At 47.4% G+C, this 22,892-nt stretch overlaps 1 protein-coding gene across 1 annotated transcript in view; it reads right to left on the bottom strand.

Annotated features, from left to right (window-relative positions):
* The window catches only part of HYDIN (HYDIN axonemal central pair apparatus protein), a 2,443,906-nt gene that overhangs the window by 2,364,609 nt on the left and 56,405 nt on the right, over nt 1-22,892 (bottom strand). The window contains exon 3 of the mRNA XM_030205004.1: nt 6,846-6,971. Coding sequence (XP_030060864.1) covers nt 6,846-6,971 — 126 coding nt within the window. The remainder of the gene's footprint in view (nt 1-6,845; nt 6,972-22,892) is intronic.

Raw genomic sequence — 22,892 nt, 5'->3', positions numbered from 1 at the left:
CCATGTTCAGTGACCACTCATAAGGTTCCATTATCCTGCTCAATCTGTCGGCCAGACAGTGGCTTGGAGAAACATGCCATGGCGGCGTGCCCAAAGCTACATCTGGACGGCTTCCTGACACAGAGGGCGAGATCCGGTGCCCCCCTGCTTGTTGGTGCAGTAGGTAGCAACCTGATTGTCTGTCTGAATTAAGATGACTTGGTTGGACAGCCGATCTCTGAAAGCCTTTAGAGTATTCCAGATCGCTCTCAATTCCAGGAGGTTGATCTGCAGACCTTTTTCCTGAAAGGACCAGGCTCCCTGAGTGTGGAGCCCATCTACATGAGCTCCCCACCCCAGGAGAGATGCATCCGTCGGCAGCACTTTCCTTGGCTGAGGAACTTGGAATGGTCGGCCCAAGGTCAAATTGGATCGAATCGTCCACAACTGAAGAGAATTCCGAAAGCTGGTGGACAGTTGGACTACATCTTCTAGAACCCCCGCAGCTTGAAACCACTGGGAAGCTAGGGTCCACTGAGCTGATCTCATATGTAGACGTGCCATGGGAGTTACATGAACTGTAGAGGCCATGTGCCCCAGAAGCCTCAACATCTGCCGAGCCTTGACCTGTTGGGATGATCGAACCATGGACACAAGGGACAGAAGATTGTCTGCCCTTGCCTCAGGGATATAAGCTTGAGCTGTCTGAGGTTCAACAGGGCTCCAATGAACTCCAATTTTTGGACTGGGGTGAGATGGGACTTGGGATAATTTATGACGAACCCCAGTAACTCTAGCACCCGAATAGCCATTCACATGGACTTCAGAGCACCCTCCTTCGAGGTGCTCTTCACCAGCCAATCGTCAAGATAAGGAAACTCATCCACTCCGGGTCTGCGTAGCGATGCTGTGACTACAGCTAAGCATTTGGTAAACACTCTGGGCACAGACGCCAGGCTAAAAGGCAGTGCACGGTACTGAAAGTGCTGTGTTCCTAGCCGAAATCGAAGATACTTCCTGTGAGCTGGGAGTATCGAGATGTGGGTGTAAGCATCCTTTAAGTCCAGAGAGCATAGCCAATCATTTTCCTGAATCATGGGAAGAAGGGTGCCCAGGGAAACCATCCTGAACTTTTCTCAGACTAGAAATTTGTTCAGAGCCCTTAGGTCTAGGATGGGACGCATACCCCCTGTTTTCTTTTGCACAAGGAAGTACCTGGAATAGAATCCCAGCCCTTCTTCCCCTGGTGGAACGGGTTCAACCGCTTGGGCCTGTAGAAGGGCAGAGAGTTCTTCTGCAAGTACCTGCTTGTGCTGGAAGCTGTAGGACTGAGCTTCCGGAGGGCAATTTGGAGGCTTAGATTCCAGATTGAGGGTGTATCCTAACTGGACAATTTGAAGAACCCACCAGTCGGAGGTTACAAGAGGCTACCTTTCGTGAAAAAATATTAACCTCCCCCCAACCGGCAAGTCGTCCGGTACGGACATGTTTACTGAGGCTATGCTGAACTGGAGCCAGTCAAAAGCCCGTCCCTTGCTTTTGCTGGGGAGCCGCAGTGGCCTTAGGCACACGCTGTTGACCAGAATGAGCGCGCTGGGACTGAGCCTGGGCAGGCTACCGAGAAGCAGGAGTGTACCTACACCTAGCATAGGAATAGGGAGCACTCCTCTTCCCTCCATAAAACCTCCTGGATAAGGAGGTAGTAACAGAAGACGCCCGGCGGGAGAGAGAATCCAGAGCATCATTGTGCTTTTTGAGCTGGTCAACCAGATCCTCTACTTTCTCACCAAAAAGTTTATCTCCCCGGCAAGGAACATCCGCCATCCGCTGCTGGACCGAATGATCCAGGTCAGAGACACGCAGCAATGAGAGTCTGCACATCACTATACCTTGGGCAGCGATTTTGGATGCTACATCAGAAGTGTCGAACGTACCCCTGGCAAGGAATTTTCGACACGCCTTCTGCTGTCTGACCACCTGGCGAAAAGGCTCGGCCTGCTCCGGAGGGAGTGCATCATCCAAGCTAGACAGTTGCCTCACCGAGTTCCGCAAGTGGATGCTCGTGAAGAGCTGGTATGTCTGGATTTTGGCAGCAAGCATAGCGGCCTGATACGCCTTCCTCCCAAAAGAGTCCAAGGTTGTAGATTCTCTGCCTGGGGGCGCCGAGGCATAGTCCCTAGTACTCTTGGCCCTTTTGAGAGCGGAGTCCACCACCATGGAATTGTGAGGTAGCTGAGACTTCATCAATCCAGGTTCCCCATGGATCCGATATTGGGATTCAGTTCTTTTTGGGATCACGGGGTTAAACAGAGGGAACGACCAATTTCGCATAAGGACTTCCTTCAGTACATTATGCAAAGGGGCCGTTGCAGCCTCTCTAGGTGGAGAAAGATAATCCAGGACCTTGAGTATCTCAGCCCTGGGCTCATCCTCAACCTCCATAGGGAAGGGAATAGCCGCAGCCATTTCCCGGACGAAGGAGGTAAAGGATAGACTCTCCGGTGGAGACAGTCTCCTTTCTGGTGGAGGGGAAGGTTCAGAAGGAATCCCAAAGGACTCGTCAGAAGAAAAGTACCTGGAATCCTCCTCTTCCTCCCACGAGCGCTTATCTTCAGTATCGGACAAGACATCTCTCAGAGCAGTCCGAAACTTAGCCTGCCTCGATGCCGAGGAACAACATCCTCGATGGCGGTGCCGAGAAGTCGACACCCACCTGGACTCCGGTGAAGCTTCCTCCACCGACGTCGAATGAGAGTCGACCTGGGTGGCAGCCAACACCGATGCCGCAGGCAGCACCAAGGTCAGGGACCTCACCACAGGCAAAGGGCCAGAGACCACTGTAGCCGACAGTACGGAAGGCGCAAGCACCCCCAACACCGAAGCAGACTGGCGCAGTAACCCTTCCAGAAACTATGGAAGCAGGGCCCTGATGCGCTCGTCGAGAACCACCGTCGGACAAGGCTGTGGGGTTGGGATAGGAGCCAGTGGCAGAATCTGTCGAGGCTCGGGAGCAGGTACCGGGCTGCTAGACCAACGCATCGGCACCTCCTGAATAGAGGGGGAGCGATCCTCTCTGCACCAACGCTTCTTGGGTGCCGAATCCCTCGACGCCCCGGAGCTCCTGGCACCATGTGTCAAAGGAGATCGATGACAGTGCTTCTTCGCCTTCGCTCAATGCCCATCATCGAGACTCATCGGTACCGATGAGGAAGACGTGGAATCCTCACGTCTCCTCAGGGCCGGGTCTGACAAAGGTCGGTTCCAGGGGGCCTGCATAGCAGGAGGCCTTGAGACAGGTGGAGACCCACTCGATGCCTCACTGCTCCCAGCACAAGTTGGTCGTTCCGCAGCCATTAACTTCGCTCCCGACGTCGATATGTTCCTCGATGTCGATGCCACCGACCTCAGTACCAATGTCGATGTTGTCGTCGAAGGACCGGACTGAGCCCCAAAAAAGCTTCTCACGTTGGGCCTCTGGAGACGCTTGGGTCCGTTTCTTCATGCGAAGACACGGACTACAAGCGGCAGGGCTGTGGTCGGGCCCAAGGCACTGGATACACCGAGCGTGGGTATCGGTACCCAAGATAGTCCAGTTGCACCGAGTACAACGTTTAAAGCCGCTGGGTGTCTTCGATGACATGGAAGAAAAAACGGCTTTGGCGAAATCAAAAGACGAGATCGTGCCTGTTAAAAGAAAAAAGGGCACGAAAAGAAGGGAGCAACCCAACCACGTCGAAAAAACAAAGGAAACTTAAAAAGGGGCAAAAAAGTAAAGAAAAAACTACGGGAGTTGTTTTTTTTTTTAACTGAAAATTGCAACAGAAAAGAAAGAAAAAAGACAAAACCAACGCAGAAAGCTCTTTCCCGGGCCTGAGAGGAACAGGGAAAAACTCGTCTGCACCTCACCGTGGAGAAAAAATAACTGAGCGGGAACTCTCACGCGACGGGCGGGAAGACGGCTGTGCATGTGCGGTGTGCACTGCATGCGTGCCAGAATACTCTGGCAAAACGTTTTATATTCTTTTGCTTGCAGAATTGCCAGTTCGCAGGCCGACACGCATGTTGACCCACAAGTGAGAACAAGCAGCCTGCTTGTCCTCGGAGAAGTTCTGATACACTTAGCAATGGCTTTAACACAGTGTGCACCATTTCCCACCGCAGGGAAAATTGCCCTGTATTTTTTTGCGCAGTGCTGACCCGGAAGTAATCGGGCGGCGCTGCATGATACCCAGTTACCTCCAGGTTAGTGTGGGATCCCTTACCGCCACCTCAATGGGTAACGGTAAGAGCTCCCCCCCCCACCCCCACATGGCCACATGGTAAAAGCAATCACTGCACGTCCATGCCTATTTTCAGCCTTTTTTACAAACAGAGGTAAAAAGGGCCACAGCGAGTGGCAAAAACAGCCCCCGCCGCTAGCACAGAGCCATTTTTGCCACAGCTTGGTAAAAGGACCCTTTAGTCTTTGTAGACAGACTCATTTGTAACTGTTCTGTTTACAGCCAAAGACAGATTTATTTTTACAACATACTTTTAAGATGTTAGGGCCCCGTTTACTAAGGTGCGCTAGCGCTTTTAGCACATGCTAAAAGTTAGTGTGCACTAAACGCTAGAGACACCCATATATTCCTATGGGTCTCTCTAATGGTTAGCATGCGCTAACCATTAGCGTGCGCTAAAAACACTACTGCCCCTATAGCATGGATTAATAAAGTACATAAGTACATAAGTATTGCCATACTGGGAAACACCAAAGGTCCATTGAGCCCAGCATCCTGTTTCCGGCAGTGGCCAATCCAGGTCACAAATACCTGGCAAGATTCCTAGTGGTTGGGGTGGTGGACTTTGGTCCTGGGGAACTGAGTTCAATTCCTACTTCAGGCACAGGCAGCTCCTTGTGACTCTGGGCAAGTCACTTAACCTTCCATTGCCCCATGTAAGCCGCATTGAGCCTGCCATGAGTGGGAAAGCGCGGGGTACAAATGTAACAAAAAAAAAATGTACAAAACATTTTATACTGCTTATCCCAGAAATAGTGGATTTTCCCCAAGTCCATTTAATAACGGTCTATGGACTTTTAATTCAAGGGGCACTATGAGACAAACTTCCCTTGGTGCTACACTTCAGTGGAAAAAAAGATCTTCACTGTCCAATAAACTGGGGTTTTATTTATTTTACTTCAATGCACTTGATATACTGCCAAAGGCCTACACGTAGGCAACTAAGCAGTTTATTTTTTGAGATAACCATAATGAATATGTATGAGATGTATATATGCAAATGAATATGCTAATGTGTTACAGCCCACCCTTTGCCTCCCCCCCACCCCTCCCGCCAAATAAAACAGTCAAACTACATAAGTAGTACCATACTGGGAAAGACCAAAGGTCCATCAAGCCCAGCATCCTGTTTCCAACAGTGGCCAATCCAAGTCACAAATACCTGGCAAGATCCCCAAAAAGTACAAAACATTCTATACTGCTAATCCCAGAAACAGTGGATTCTCCCCAAGTCCATTTAATAACGGTCTATGGACTTTTCCTTTAGGAAGCTGTCCAACCCTTTTTAAAACTTCGCTAAGCTAACCACCTTTACCACATTGTCTGGCAACGAATTCCAGAGTTTAATTACTCATTGAGTGAAGAAAAAGTTTCTCCGATTCGTTTTAAATTTATACATTGTAGCTTCATCGCATTCCCCCTAGTCCTAGTATTTTTGGAAAGCGTGAACAGACGCTTCACATCTACCCGTTCAACTCCACTCATTATTTTATAGACCTCTATCATATCTCCCCTCAGCTGCCTTTTCTCCAAGCTGAAGAGCCCTAGCTACTTTAGCCTTTCCTCATAGGGAAGTCATCCCATCCCCTTTATCATTTTCGTCGCCCTTCTCTGCACTTTTTCTAATTCCACTATATCTTTTTTGAGATGCGGCGACCAGAATTGAACACAATATTCGAGGTGCAGTCGCACCATGGAGCGATACAAAGGCATTATAACATCCTCATTTTTGTTTTCCATTCCTTTCCTAATAATACCCAACATTCTATTTGCTTTCTTAGCCGCAGCAGCACACTGTGCAGAAGGTTTAAACATATCATCAACGACGACACCTAGATCCCTTTCTTTGTCCGTGACTCCTAACGTGGAGCCTTGCATGACATAGCTATAATTCGGGTTCCTCTTTCCCACATGTATCACTTTGCACTTGCTCACATTAAAAGTAATCTGCCATTTAGATGGCAAACGGGCCCTTAATTTGTTTCTTTTGTGCACATCTAGATATACATGCGCTGTTTATATGTTTATATCCAACCATAGTTTATCTCCAATGTTGTTGGCAGTTTTTTTATACTTAGTCTTTGCAATTAGCCTTTTAAGACTTTTGATTTCTGGCAATGAGTTTAATCTTGTATGTTACTTTTGATCAAATTTTTTAAAACTTGTTCCTAAAAATATGATTTTCAATTTTATATAGTTTTTAAACACTCTTTTAATGTTATACTCACCTGTTTACTAAGCAGCGTTAGCAGCTGCCATCTGGCAATGCCAAGGTGGTCCATTCAGTGGACGGCAGCCACTAGTGCGGCTTAGTAAACAGGGGAGTTAGTAATTTAGTCTTTGAAGACAGACTCATTTGTGACTGTTATGTTTACAACTGAAGACAAATTTATTTTTACAATATACTTTTAAGCGACTCCTGAGGCCAGCACGTTAGTGCCGAAACATGGTGCCTTGTTAAGTCATCATGAAGAGTCATCAATAAAAGTTTTAATTTCATATTGGATGTTCCTTGGTCTGTGTTTGAAGTGCCCCGATCTGTCTCCCACTCTTGTCTTCCATGCATAATGAAAATTGTAACATTACCTTTTGAAAGCTGGTTTCACTTATATCTAGAAGCTGAATAATTCGGGGTGGGTGCATCTCATGAGGGAGTGCCAGCTTTTGCTCTGTGGTGAGGGACATCTCCTTCAGAAAGGCAGAGGGAGTCAGCTGGAATTAAAAACAGAGAGAATCATATAAATGCTGACATAAAGAAAACATGCTCTCTGTTCAAGCACATAAAAGAAACAGAGTTATATAGAAGGGTTATATAATCCAAAAAGAACTTCAACTCCCTTCTCGTGGGCTTTACTCGCACCTTGATTTACCAGGGAAGTTACCAACTTCCACAAGCCTTTGAGGGTGGTGCATTGCACATGTGCATATCTTCCTGCCTGCTGCTGTTGCGTGAAACCAAGGCAATCTTGTACTATGCCTGACAGGATACAACTCCAAGGGGCAGGGTAGTGTGGATATTCATCCTGCTGTCCTCAGAGAACATCTGCTACAGGTGACGTCACTTTCTCCAAGGACAAACAGGATGAAATGTCCACACTAATGGGTATCCATAGTTAGCAGGCTGTCTGACATGAAAAAGGAGAAAAAGTAAAGATCTGCAACAGGCAGAGCCTAGCATAGAACTAGAAATAGGAAACAAAAAACATTCTCATTCTAGACAGCTTAGAACAGAAACAAAAGGGACTAGGTGAATGGAGTTGGATTCTAAACAGTGAATAAATTCACAAGGACTATCTGGCCAAACCAGCAGTCATATCGGGGGTCTTATTCCAGATAGTAATGATATGTGACCTTGTCACAGCTCTGAAATCTCCTCAATGGAGGCTGATCTTAGTTGGGCTACCAATACAGCCATGGCTCTAACATAGTGAGGCATGACATGACCCTCCAGAGTAAGCCCAGCTTGGGCATAAGTGAAGGAGATGGAGTCTGACAGGATGGGGACTGCCATCAGCAAACACATATTATCCAATTGGCTAGCAGAGTCAAAATAAAAAAAAGTTGGGTGGACTGTCTAAGAGCTTCAGTCCACTCTAGATAAAAGGCCAAGGCTCTCTTGAAAGCCAGTCAGAAGTTGCAGGAGAGCGGTTCCCACACAGGGTTTTCTCAGATGACATCACCCATCAGTGTGTACATTTCATCCTGCTTGTCCTTGGAGAAATGAATGACACTACTTGCGAGCCACCTTGCAAGCAGCATTATTCACCAACCTGGCAGCTTTAGGCTGCCAAGCCACAGCCCAATGCTGCTGGGTTGTTTCTTAAAGGGGCTGGTATTTTTAACTGAAAGTGGTGGGTAGAGCCCCCCAAGCCAAAGGTCCCTCTAGCCCCCTCCCCAAATCAAGCCCCCTATACATAAATCTGACCCCCCCCCCCCTAGTGCTAGTACCATGAGACTACCACTAGGTGTCACTGGCGCCATTTTGAATGATGGCATTGGCAAGGGCAAAAGCAACTGGGGATCACGCCTGCCCACACTATTAGACACCAGGGATTCTATAACGGTAGGCCTGGGGGGGTCCCTTTGGGGGGGCTTCAGTGGAGGAGGGGGACTTCCAAGGTGGTCTTTAACAATAGGGGTGGCCCTTCAGGTTGTTTTGGGCACTCTAGCCACCTTTCAGTTAAAGATGCAGCCCTTTTAAGGATGGTCTGGCAACACCAAGCTTTTAGCTGAGGTTACTTTACCAGCTATACTGTACACACCACAAGCCACGGTATAGTATTCAGGGCTTAATTAGTGCCAGAATGGAGCAGAATGGTGTTTCGGCACTTCTTTGGGCTCAGGAAGTGACATCAGCACTTATGACTCTCCCCCCCCCCCACCCCCCCAGGTCAAGCTTCGCTCCCTTTTGTTCTTTCTTTCTTTCTAATGCGCAATAGCATCTCTTCCTCCCTCTCCCCCACCCCAAACCTTTTCAAAGATGTCTTCTTGTTTTAGAGGTTGCCGGAAGTGAGTAACAGTTCAAAATACACTGCTCGTGCAGACATCTGAGCCAGCTGTCCAACACGGATAATTATGTAGAGTTACCCAGCAAGGAATTATGAGAAGTTCAAGGTGCCTGCTTTTTACTTTCTGCCTAAGATTCATACGAAGTTGAATTGTCATCCAGGGAGGCCAATAGTATCAGCCAGAGACTCTTTGCTTGAGAGATCAGGCTAATTTATTGATAAATGTTTGCATGTTTGACTATCTACCATCAGATCCTATATTAAGGATACTACACATTTTCTGCACATATTACAATCTAAAGAGTCAGCATTGGCTTCTTCGTGACTATTGGTGACTTTAGACGTTTGTTCTTTATACACTAGTATCCTGCAGGAGGAAGCTTTAGAAGTTTTACAAGACTGTTTGAATTAAATAGCCTTGATTGAAGCATGTTAGCTGAGGAGAGCGGTTTTAAAACATGTTGCAGGTTTGGCACCCTCAAATATCTGCCAGCACTGTAAATTACAAACTGTAACTCTACTCCATATGATCTATGAATGTTCTCTTTTGCAACCTTTCTGGCAATGGAACCCTGTTATAATTCTGGGGTAACTCAAAGACCTGGTTTCAATGTTGGGCAAACCTCATAAATAGGAAACCGTATTGAAAATGTATCATAAATTTTTTTTTTAATTTTCAATATGTGTAGAAATATACTGTCACTTGCTCTCAGTGAAATACAGGCCAATGGCTCAGGCTAAGAGCTAGGCCTCTTAAAATCAAAAATCATCTCTGATACAAAATACATTTCACTGCAGCTCAAGCTGAAGTGAGTTCCCAGAGAGCTGGCAAGGGAGGGGGCATTTGCTCTTGTCAACAATCCTGGAACTGGCACCTGCGAGAAGTCATGAGCTAAGATGTTTTGGCTAATGCAAGAGTTAGTAATGGGTCAGGTGCAAGTAGAGGGAGGGGGAGCTGAGGAGGACAGAATGATCTGTGACGTTATTTCTTTGCAGATGTTGTCCTAAACATAATTTGTTTATACTTAAAGTTTGAGAATATGTGAAGTCATTCTGATCAACTGAAAAGGGCAAAGAGCTCTGGTGAGAAAGCTGGGGTCCATTGAAATGAATAGGGTCAAAATGGTATAAAAAGGGGAGTCAGAAGGGTATTAGAATCAGAAGACTCCAGAAGGCTGGGGCGACAGGACGTGTCGTGAAGAGCTGTTCCACTATGTGAATGCCTGATTTGCGTTTACTGGGATTGGTGAGATTGTAATAAACTAATTTCTTATATCCCAGTGAGTCATTCTGATTATGGAGCTTGTCAGTGCCCAGTCTATACTATTATATCTACTGAATACTGGGTTTCTTTCTAATTATTGAATTTGCTACTGCCTGGACTGTTTAAAACTGTCATGAGCAGATACCAGGTTGGGGTAATTAAGTATTTGGAGGGAACATGCAATCCTTTACAGGATAGTAGAAAGCCCATGGCTTCCGCTGCGCAACAGAGGTGGCAGACCTAATTATTAATCATATGCAATATTAGTGAATAAAATGATAATGAACTTATAAAGATATTTAAATCATATATATTAACAGACTAGTAAAAAAAACCCCGTTTCTGATGCAAATGAAACGGGGACTAGCAAGGTTTTCTTCAGAGTGTGCATGTGGGAGTGTGTGTGTCCCTGCCCTCTGCCCTCTCTCCCTCCCCCTCCCCCCTCCGAGTCCAGTCCTTCAGCGTTTCCTGCTGTTCTGTGTTTTTGTTACAGAGAGAGTGACGGCATCTCTCTCCCCTCCCCCCTCTGAGTCCTTCACAGTTTCGTGGGATTTCCTGCTGTGCTGTTTTCCTTCACTCATGGGGAAACCGGATATCTCTGGCGCTTCACACTTCCGGCTGGAGGCTTCAGTGGTGCCTTTTATATATATAGATGAGTGCTCAGTAAAGTGCTGGTTGCTGCGGCTGGTCTACAGAGTTACAACAGGCAAAGTCACACCATCGTCGCACTCAGCCCTACCTACCATCCCTTACTCTCATTCAATGGTACACTTCTCCTAATGCTGAAGACACTTAGAACAGCGAAACACACGTAGTGTTGAGAACGAGAGAGAGTACGGGAGTGGACCTGAGTACGACTGAGAGAGATATATATCAAAAAGTTATGAAGAAGATTTAAGAAGATTTTGTAATTTATTTTTTATCACGAGCACTTGCACCTTTCAACTAAGCCCAGCTGGTCTGCAGTACGGTATTTTGACAGCAGTATGATACAGCAGTAATTCAGCCCTAAGCTAAGTACCGGTCTTTACCATCGAGCATATATTTTCCTAAGCGTTATGAGAAGTGTACCATTGAATGAGAGTAAGGGATGGTAGGTAGGGCTGAGTGCGATGATGGTGTGACTTTGCCTGTTGTAACTCTGTAGACCAGCCGCAGCAACCGGCACTTTACTGAGCTCTCATCTGTTAATATATATGATTTAAATATCTTTGTAAGTTCAATATCATTTTACTCACTAATATTGCATATTGAAAATTAAAAATAAATTTTATGATACATTTTAAATACGGTTTCCTATTTAATCAATATGGAACACCATAAAGGCAATTTTTCAACTCGATACTCCTATCTCAGCTCTTGTTGCTAATTTTAAATTGGCTGCCATACAAGTCAAATTGTCTGACCTTCAAAAAAGGTTACTGGACAACCTAATCACCATAGCCCAGAAGCAGAGAATGACACGAGGATAAAGTTTGTCCCCATCCCCGCCCTATCCCCATGGGCCCTATCTCCATCCCCGTACCATCCCCGTGGGCCCTGTCTCCATTCCCGCCCCATCCCTGCAGGTTCTGTCCCAGCCCCACCCCATTCCCGCGGGCTCTATCCTCAGAAGCCTCAAACACTTATGATTTTATATTTAAATTTTTTTTATTAAAGTATAAAAAGGAACAATATGCTGTGTAAAGGTGATGGGATGACTTCCCTATGAAGAAAGGCTGAAGCGGCTAGGGCTCTTCAGCTTGGAGAAAAGACGGCTGAGGGGAGATATGATCGAGGTCTATAAAATAATTAGTGGAGTGGAACACGTAGACATGAATCGTTTGCTTACTCTTTCCAAAAATATTAGAACTAGGGGGCATGCGATGAAGAAAAGTAGAAAACCTTTCACTCAATGTGTAATTAAACTCTGGAATTCGTTGCCAGAGAATGTGGTAAAGCCAGTTAGCTTAGCGAGTTTTAAAAACATAGAGAGCACTGAAAACCCATAGTGCCTCATGGCCAGCTAGCTTCCAAAGCAGTGTGACACCGCCACATATAATAACATGAACTTTCCTCACAGCGGATGAACGCCCCAGAAGAACAGGAGCAACAATTCAAAGGAGGGACGAACTCAACCTCCTGTAACAGAACAGAAATCCTGAAGACTTTTTTCCAACTTCTCCCAATGAGGGAACATATCTACAGGAAAAACTGAACATAAAACCAAGATCAATCACATAATGAACCACTGAGGGAGGGCTCATGGATTAATCTGCTATGACTAAAGGAAAGAAAATTACTAAGGTAAGAACCTAATTTTCCCTTCCTTGTCATCAAGCAGATGAATCCATTACGAGTGGGATGTAACAAAGCAATCCCTAGATAGGGTGGAAACAAGCCACACCATGCGCCAGCACTTGTGCTCCAAAATGCGCGTCTCTCCTGGCAGCCACATCCAGCCTGTAATGTTGGGCAAAAGAGAGTTTAGAAGACCAAGTAGCTTCACTACATATCTCTTGAAGAGAGAGTACTCCAGTTTCAGCCCAGGAAGAGGAAATCACTCTTGTGGAACATGCCTTAAAAGCTTCAGGCAGAAGCCAGCCAGACAGCAGATATGCTGAAAAAATAGCTTCCTTGAGCCAACAGGCTATAGTGGCTTTAGACGCTGGAGACCCTCTGCGCGGACCTGATAACAGAACAAACAGATGATCAGAGGTCCGAAAGGCATTTGACATGCGCAGATACTGCAACACAGCCCTTCGCACATCTAGGAGGTGCAATTGCCCAAAGGATTCTGGAAACTCCTCTATAGAAAAGGAGGGCAGGAAAATTACTACTACTACTACTATTTAGCATTTCTATAGCGCTACAAGGCGTACGCAGTGCTGCACAAACATAGAAGAAAGACAGTCCCTGCTCAAAGAGCTTACAATCTAATAGACAAAAAATAAATAAAGTAAGCAAATCAAATCAATTAATATGAACGGGAAGGAAGAGAGGAGGGTAGGTGGAGGCGAGTGGTTACAAATGGTTACGAGTCAAAAGCAATGTTATAGAGGTGGGCTTTCAGTCTACATTTAAAGGTGGCCAAGGATGGGGCAAGACATAGGGGCTCAGGAAGTTTATTCCAGGCGTAGGGTGCAGCGAGACAGAAGGCGCGAAGTCTGGAGTTGGCAGTAGTGGAGAAGGGAACAGATAAGAAGGATTTATTCATGGAGCGGAGTGCACGGGAAGGGATGTAGGGAAGGACGAGTGTGGAGAGATACTGGGGAGCAGCAGAGTGAGTACATTTATAGATTAGTAGAAGAAGTTTGAACAGGATGCGAAAACGGATAGGGAGCCAGTGAAGGGTCTTGAGGAGAGGGGTAGTATGAGTAAAGCGACCCTGGCGGAAGACGAGACGGGCAGCAGAGTTTTGAACCGACTGGAGAAGGGAGAGGTGACTAAGTGGGAGGCCAGAAAGAAGCAGATTGCAGTAGTCTAAACGAGAGGTGACAAGGGTGTGGATGAGGGTTTTGGTAGAGTGCTCGGAAAGAAAGGGGCGGATTTTACAGATGTTGTAAAGAAAGAAACGACAAGTCTTGGCAATCTGCTGGATATGAGCAGAGAAGGAGAGAGAAGAGTCAAAGATGACCCCAAGGTTTCGAGCTGAGGAGACAGGGAGAATGAGAGAGCCATCAACAGAAATAGAAAATGGGGGGAGCGGGGAGGTGGGTTTGGGGGGGAAAATGAGAAGCTCGGTTTTGGTCATATTTAATTTCAGGTCATATTTAATAGGTTGGTTTAGGTGAAACGCTGAAACCACCTTAGGCATGAAGGACGGCACAGTACGTATCATAACTCCGGACTCTGAGAATTGCAGAAATGGGTCTCGACAGGACAGCACCTGGAGCTCAGACACACATCTCGCCGATGCAATGGCCACCAAAAAGACCGTCTTTAGGGTCACATCCTTCTCCGAAGCTCGCCTAAGCGGCTCGAAGGGCGAACACTGAAGGGCCTTTAAAACTAACCCCAGGTTCCAGGCTGGGCACGAAGCTCGCACGGGAGGATGGAGCCGAAGCACCCCTCTGAGAAACCGTGCCACATCCAGACAAGCAGCCAGAGAGAGGCCAGCGACCTTCCCTCGAAAACATGCTAAGGCTGCCACTTGAACATGCAGGGAATTATAGGCAAGGCCTTTTTGTAAACCATCCTGCAAAAAGTCAAGTATCAGCGAGACAGAAGTCCACATGGGTGTGATCATTTTAGAAGAACACCAAGCCTCAAACTGGCGCCAAATTCTGGCATAAGCCACAAAAGTGGAACGCCTGCGGGCCTGTAGGACAGTGGAAATGACTTTACTGGAATAACCTTTGTCTCTCAATTGCACCCTCTCAATAGCCATGCCGTAAGACCAAAGTGGCAGGCGTCCTCCATGGTTACTGGTCCCTGTGACAACAGATTCGGTACCAGAGGTAATGGCAGGGGAGCCTCCACCAGCATCCGCCGGAGGTCCTCATACCACGGCCTCCTGGGCCAATCCGGGGCGATGAGAACCACCTCTCCTTGGTGTAGCCGAATCCGCAGGAGTACTCGTCCTATCAAGGGCCATGGAGGGAACACATACAAGAGGCCCTGAGGCCAGGCTTGAGCCAAGGCATCCAACCCCGCCGAGCGAGGATCTCTCCCTCTGCTGTAAAAACACGGGACTTTGGCATTTGCACTTGAGGCCATAAGATCCGCTACGGGCGTCCCCCATTTGGCACAGATCTGCAGGAATACTTCATCTGCAAGGTCCCACTCCGCTGGGTCGATTTGATTCCTGCTTAGATAAATCGGCTTGCATGTTGCTCTGACCTGCAATGTGAGCTGCTGACAGAAACTGCAGATGTAGCTCGGACCAGTGGCATATCTGAGCAGCCTCTGCGGCCAGTGCTTGACACTGAGTGCCACCTTGTCGATTTATGTAGGCCACTGCTGTCGTGTTGTCCAACAGATCTCTGACAGCCAATCCCTTCCAGGGTCAATTGAAAGGCCAGGAGTGCCTGGAATATCACTTTCAACTCCAAGCGATTGATGGACCACTCTGACTCCTCGGGTGTCCAGAGACCCTGGGCATGCCTTCCCCGGCAATGTGCAACCCAGCCCTTCAGGCTGGCATCTGTTACCACCAGGCACCAATCGGGGAACACTAGCAGCATTCCTCGCCGCAGCATGCTGTCTGAGAGCCACCACTCCATACTGAGCCGGGCTGCAGGAAGCCACGTGAGTGCATTGATAATCCTGAGATATTGGAGCCCATCGTTGAAGCAGGGAACACTGCAGAGGTCTCAGGTGCGCTCTCGCCCATGGCACCACTTCCAAAGTGGCCGTCATTGACCCCAACAGCTGGACTATGTCCCAAGCTCGCGGGCGAGGCATCCTCAGGAGCAGACGGACCTGGTTCTGAAGCTTGCACAGCCTTTGCTTGGGTAGGAACACATACCCTGAGGCTGTGTCGAACCAAACCCCCAAATATTCTAGAGATTGAGAGGGGGTCAGGTGACTTTTGGCCAAATTGACGACCCAGCCCAGAGATTGAAGTACTGATGACTCTCCACTGCCGAGTCCGCTCTGATGAGCCAGACGTCTAGGTATGGGTGAACCCGGATACCCTCTCGCCTGAGAAAAGCAGCTACTACCACCATTACCTTTGAAAAGATTCGGGGAGCTGTGGCGAGGCCAAAAGGCAAGGCCCAAAACTGGAAATGTTTTCCCATCACCGCAAACCGCAGAAACCTCTGGTGCGGGGGCCAAATAGGAATATGCAAGTAAGCTTCTTTCAGGTCCAGAGACGTGAGAAACTCTCCTGGCTGTACCGCCGCAATGACGGAGAGCAGGGTTTCCATGTGAAAATACCGCACTCTCAGGGACTTGTTGACTTCTTTTAAGTCTAGGATGGACCGAAAAGACCCTCCTTTTCGCGGCACCACAAAGTAAATGGAGTAACGGCCAGAGCTGTGTTCGGCAGGAGGCACCGGGGACACCGCCCCTATGTGAATCAAGTCTTGCAAGGTCTCCTCCGCATCGGGACTCCACAAACACGTCTCTCACTGGGGCATTGAATTCTATTCTGTAGCCATCTCTGATCAGGTCCAAAACCCATTGATCTGAGGAAATCTTGGCCCACTCCTCGTGAAAGAGGGAAAGTCGTCCTCCTATAACAGGAAGCGAGGAGAGGGCCGGCGCACCATCATTGAGAGGGTCGCCCTTGAACTCCAGGCCTTGAGCCAGCTGCAGCGGAACGTTTGTCCGAGCGAAAGGAGTTCCTCTGCTGAAAACGGGCACATGAAGTAAACCCAGCAGAACGCCCCGGGTGGTACCTTCGAGCTTCACGGAAGCGAGGTCTGTAAGAGGAGGGAACCGCCTGACCCTTGGAGGAAGGCCGCGGCCTATCCTCGGGTAAGCGCTGGGGTTTAGCATCCCCCAGGCCTTTAAACAATGTTCTTCAGCTTCTCACCAAATAGGAGAAGGCCTTGAAAGGGCAACTTCACCAACCTTTGCTTAGAGGCCATGTCAGCCGCCCAATGCCGTAGCCACAATAGGTGGCGAGCCGCCACCGCCACAGCCATCTGCTTAGCCAAAGCTCTGACCAGATCATAAAGGGCGTCAGCCAAGAAAGACAAGGCTGACTCCATCCGCGGTGCCACCTCCACAAGGGGCTCCGCTCCATCTCCGGGTTGTTCCACTGCCTGTTGAACCAAGCGAGGCAGGCTCGGGCAGCGTAACAGCTGCATGCAGATGCCCGTAAGGATAGGCCTGAAATCTCAAAGGACCGCTTTATAGTTGATTCAAGGCATTGGTCCTGCATGTCCTTCAGGAGCGGAGGAGTGGCCTAATGGTTAAGGTGGTGGACTTTGGTCCTGGGGAACTGAGGAACTGAGTTTGATTCCCACTTCAGGCACAGGCAGCTCCTTGTGACTCTGGGCAAGTCACTTAACCCTCCATTGCCCCATGTAAGCCGCTTTGAGCCTGCCATGAGTGGGAAAGCACGGGGTACAAATGTAACAAAAAATAAATAAAAATAAACTCCTTCTTCAACTGGGAGGGTAGTTCTCTTTTGTCACAGCCGTGACTAGGGCATCCACTTTAGGCACAGCTAGGCGCGCCAAATGCTCCTCACTTAGAGGGTATAATTGCCCCATAGCTCTGGCAACTTTCAAAGGCCCCTCGGGGTCAGCCATTGAGCCGAAATAAGCGCTTGGAAGGAGTCATGCAAAGGAAAGGCTTGAGCAGGCTTCTTAGTACCTGCCATCCTCGTATTACCAGAGAAGGCTTCAGCACTCGCAGGATCTTCAATAGAGAGGGCCCGCAATGCATTAGAAATAAGCGCTGGCAGCTCATTGCGGTGGAAAATCCTCACCGCGGAAGGATCATCTGGATCCAATGGCAATCCTGCACCTTCCTCTGGCTCTTCAGACCACGAGGGCCTGCCAGACCCCTCAGACTCCTCACATTCCGACCACGGGGGGGAAAAAGGGGGTGCACCACTCTCTGAAGGGGAATCCACCCTTCTGCGCTTGTCCTGCGGCCATCTGTCAGGGGAAAACGCACCTGACGGCAATTCAAGGCTGGGCTCCACTGGAAGGGACACAGACAGCAGGGCCGATTGAGACCCCTGCAGGAGAGCTCTTTCTAACATAAATGCTTTATGCGGCAGCAAAACAAACTCAGGGGAGAATGGCTCACCCTGGTCTCCCGGTTCTAGTTCGGGGGTAATAGCTCTCATATTAGCCTCTATACGAGGCTCCCCTCCAGGCTCAAACCCCTCCGCCTCAGCGGGGGTCGCACCTTGCTGTTCCAAAATGGCACCCGCTGCTAGCTCCACGGAGCGAGAAGAAACCTCGCTCGCCATGCTCGGGCCGGCTCTGACTTCAGAAGAGCACGATCTGTGCTTGCCACAATGGGAACAGCACTTAACAACCTCCGCAGCCATCGCCGAAAACGGCGGGAAGTTCAAAATGGCGGATTCGCGCCAAAATTGTCCCGAACGCGGGCCCTCCCCAGAGGAGCTACAAAATGCTCTTACCTCCCCAGACCGAGTCCACAGAGCTCCGATCCGCTGCACAATCAGAAGAAAACCTCTTTTCTGGGATCACAGCGCTACAGCGCGATGCGACTTTTTTTTTTTAACGCTGTGAGGAAAGTTAGAGGCAACAGCGCAAGAGGCAAATTTTTTCCACTCCAGAGGATCAGTAGCGTGAGAAAGGCAGTGAAAGGGTGAACCTATGTGCTTGCATCCACAGTGTGGGCAAAGGCAGGGACAGGGCTAGCCTATGTGTCTACATCCACATCGGGGGCCGGGTAAGGCAGGGAAAGGGCGTACCTATGTGCCTTTAAAGTGGGCACCACCAGCAAGAACATCCCTGCTACAACTGGCAACAGCACAGGAGCCACCCCAGGCAGATTTTCTGAAGGAGCTGAATAAGCTGCGTCCACCCTGCTGGGGAGATAGAGAATACTGAAGAGGCAGATGGAGCTAGCTGGCCATGAGGCACTATGGTTTTTCAGTGTTCTCTATCTCCCCCTGCTGGTTGACACAACCCACTCGTAATGGATTCATCTGCTTGATGACAAGGAAAGACCATTATTAAATTGACTTGGGTAAATCCACTGCTTATTTCTATCCCATTAGATCCGGTGGTCAAAGCTTTTAAACAATTAGTATTAAGGGATGTACATAAATTCTATTACATGGAATATGCAGGATACAGAGACAACCTGAGCAAATTAGAACGTCAAGCTTTGAACAATCTTCAAAACAATAAGGAATTGGTAATTAAGCGAGCCAACAAGGGAGGGGCGGTGGTACTGTTAGACAAGGAGAAATAAACTTCAGAGATAGAAACACAACTAGCTGATGTCACCTCCTATTGTGAACTACAGACGGACCCAACTAGGGAGTTAAGAGACAGAATCAAAAGGATCACACAAACGGGTTTAAAACAAGGTTATTTAACACACAGAGAACATCAGTTTCTCAATAACAGAGCCCCAGTGATCCCGGTACTATATACACTGCTGAAAATACACAAAGATCTAAACAATCCCCCCGGAAGACCTATTATGTCCTCCAGGGGTTCTTTACTAGAGCCCCTATCAGTATATGTTGATACAGTCCTGAAGGATGTGACTGGCAGCAGTTCATCATATATAACAAATACCACACATTTCTTACAGATATTGGACAATATTGACTTATCAGAAACATCTCTGGTGATGGTGACATTGGATATCAAATCCCTATATAGAATGAACCTATAAGACGAGCTATTGGAGATCATAACGTTGCAGATACGGCCAAGACCACACAAAGTCCCCTCTGAGTATGTGCTGACTTTGGCAAAATTAGAATTATGTGAAAACTTTTTTATGTTTCAGGATAGATTATTTGCACAAACATCTGGCGCAAAGGGAGCCACGTTTGCCCCTACATTGGCAAATCTATATATCATTGCTTTTGAGGAGAAGTGGCCCACAATCGCCCTGGAGAAGTAAAATAAAGATATATACCTGTAGCAGGTATTCTCTGAGGACAGCAGGCTCAACATTCTCACTGATGGGTCGTCCTCCGCGACGGCCCAGGAGACTGGAAGAAAACTTCAAAGCCAAAAGAAGTCTCCAGAATGTTCCGTCGCGCGGGCCGATGCACATGCGCGAACGGCTTCCCGCCCGCGACACAAGCATGCCCTTACTCAGTTTAATAAAAAGCAAATTAGAGAATTGTAACAACTCCAATGGGGAGGAGTAAGGGTTTGTGAGAATATTGAGCCTGCTGTCCTCAGAGGATACCTCACTACACCTGTCTGAAATATTGATCTTTCCATTTTAGCTCTTTCCTTTGTTTTTTTTTTTCTTTTCTGCCTGTCCACTCAAATTTCATCCTCTTTCTAAACCTTTTCCTTCTTTTTACTTTTCAGATCTATCAAATTTCCATCTCCTTATACCCACTAGCTCTCCCATTCCCCATCTCACTTCTTCCCAGCCTTCCATTCCCTTCCATCTTCAATCTACACACCATTACCATATTCTACCCCCTGTAATCACTATCCTCTCATTCATTTCCTTGCCAGCTCCTCTCCCTTGGTTTCCACCATTCCCAGTGTCACCCTCCCTCCACCCTTCTAGCCCAGCATCTGCTCTTTCTCCCCTCCTCACCCTCATAGCCTGAAATCTCCCTCTCTCTGTCCCTTCCACCCCCCACCAGCATCTGTCTCTTCTCTCTCCCCTCCTACACCCTACCCATTGTCCAGCAGTTCTCCCTCTCTTCCCTCCCACCCATTATCCAGCATCTCCCCCTCACTCCCTTCTGCCCCTGGATCCAACATCCCCCCCCCCCCTCTTGTGCAGCATCTCTTCTTCCCTCTCCTCCACCTCCGTGTCAAAAATCTCTCCCTCTCTCCCATTGTCCATTCATTCTTTCTTTCTCTCTCTCTCTCACTTTCCCTGCCTTAAGCCCTTGGTCTAACATCTCTTTCTCTCCCCCACCCCTCCCCACAACACCATGTTCAACATTTCCCCCCCTCATCTCTCCATTCCCTTCCTTCCACTGCCGTGTCCAACACCTGGGATCATGTGGCATAAAGAAGAAGAACGTGGCTGCACATCAGACCACTTCCTCCTCCTCTGCTGGCCTGGGCCCACTGCTTATTTGAACTGTGTGGCTGGACAGAGTCCCAGGTGGTTCAAATAAGCAGTGGACTCCCAGACCAGCAGAGGAGGAGGAAGTGGTATGATACATAGCTGCTTGCTTCTTACTTATGCCACATGATCCGGGAGGAAGACAAGGTAAAATGGGGGCAAGGAGAGAATGAAGAGAGGTAGAGACTGGGGGTTAAAAGGAGAGAAAGAACTAGGGGGCAGGGAAGAGGTTCAAGATAAGCTGGGGCTTAAAGATGGATCTGATACAGCGGAAGGGAAGTGGGTGTTGGTGGAAAAAGGACAGATATTGTTGCAGAGGCTGGGAGAGAGAAACATGGGCATATACAAGGAAAGTAAGATGGAGGGGCTTGTTTTTGCAGGACATTTGACAAGGGTTAAAACACCCCATCTTCCTACACTGCCCTCTTTCTGCCGAGCAGGGAAGCTGTTGGGCAAAATTTTTATGGACCTTATCGTCCACCATTTTCTAATAACCTCAATTGCTTGACTTCTGGAAATTTTCTGTTTTCTATCACTCTCAACCTCCTTACTCCCTGTTAGTAGTTATGAGGGGGAGCTTCCCCCCCCCCCCCTACATTCTGGAGTCAGGGGAGTAGGGTGCCAGGGGCGCTATCTCATCCCGTCACCTCGGGCAGCAGGTTGCCTTGGGCCACCCCTGGCCCCAGGCAAGCACTTACACATGACATAGACGATCATGATGGAAAATGCTAAAGACACGAGCTATGTGGGAAGAAACAAAAAAGCATCCACACTTCTCTATGGAAAGAACAAGACTGTGGTGATGGCAGGCAGGAAGGTATGCACATGTGCAGTGAATCACTCTCAAATGTTTCTGGAACAGTCACTGGGGAGCAGCTCCTATGCTGGGCCTCATGAGATGACATTACCTCTTGATGAGAATACTGCATCCTGCTTGTCCTCAGAGAAACTACAGTATTCTATAATTTACGTGTGCAACTGTGCATCCCACCAATGCTCCGCCAAGACTCTGTTCATGTGTACACCCCACCATCACACTACACACCACCTCATTTAGGCTCAGCAACTCCGAAGGTGCCACGGACACAGACAGACACATTAGAACATTGGTGGTGAGAATTATTATATAGGATGTCATGGCTACTTTAGAATCATGGATGAAAATGCATAAACTTAAGTTAAAACACAGACAAAACAAAATTTCTACTGATTAGTCACTCAATTATGGAAGAAGAGAATAATGTTAGAATTAATCAGCCATCACATCAATTTTCTCCATTTATAAAAGTTCTAGGTATTGTACTAGACTAACACTGGGATTTGCTAAGCCGCTAGCGAAGCTGGTTGTGCTGTGTCGTCAATGCCTCACAGAAGCCACTAGTGTGGCTTAATAAACAGACCCCTAAGTTATCATTAGATCCCCTTGTTAATTTGTTGAAACAAAAAGCTTTTTTACCATGCATAACCTGAAGCAGGTACGTAAATACTTTGAACAGGATCATTACCGTTTATTAGTGCAGTCTTTCATACTGAGGGCCCTGTTCACTAAGCCGCACTAGAATTTTTAGCATGTGCTAATGCTAGAGACACATATATTCCTATGGGTGTCTCTAGTTTTAGCACATGCTAAAAACACTAGTTCACCTACAGCACAGCTTAGTAAACAGGGCCCTATGCAATATTGTTTATCTGGGTGTTTTTAAGCAATTAATGAAGCATCTGCAGACTAATCAAAATATGGCACTTTGATTTACTCTTTGAAAAAAATCTTTTAAAGTATCTAAATTCTTTATCAAAAGTCACTGGTTACCGGTCTTTGCAAGAGTACAATTTAAATTTTATTGTTTCACTTATAAAGTTCTATATGGATTAGCACCATGTATTTATTAGATCATTTTATTTTGATTAGGAAAATCAGAACAAAGAGATCATTAACCTTATTTACTTTTACTTTTCTTAAAAATACAAAAAGATTTAGATTCCTTGATATTTTATTCTAATTTCGAGCAGTTTGTCTTGAAAAAGAAAAAGAAGTTATAACCCTACTGGTCTTTGCAACAAACTATTTCAAATTCTGAAATTATAAAAACTTGTTTCAGCAATGTGCTACTCAATCTAGTACTTAGAGATGAGTAATTTTTATATAGGATCCTGGACATGATCAGCTTCTTTTATTGTGATCCACCTTGAAACTTGAGGTACAGGCGAAATATAATT

This window comes from Microcaecilia unicolor, chromosome 5, assembly GCF_901765095.1.
Source record: "Microcaecilia unicolor chromosome 5, aMicUni1.1, whole genome shotgun sequence".
Lineage (NCBI taxonomy): Eukaryota > Metazoa > Chordata > Amphibia > Gymnophiona > Siphonopidae > Microcaecilia > Microcaecilia unicolor.
This window is presented reverse-complemented; position numbering and strand designations above follow the sequence as displayed.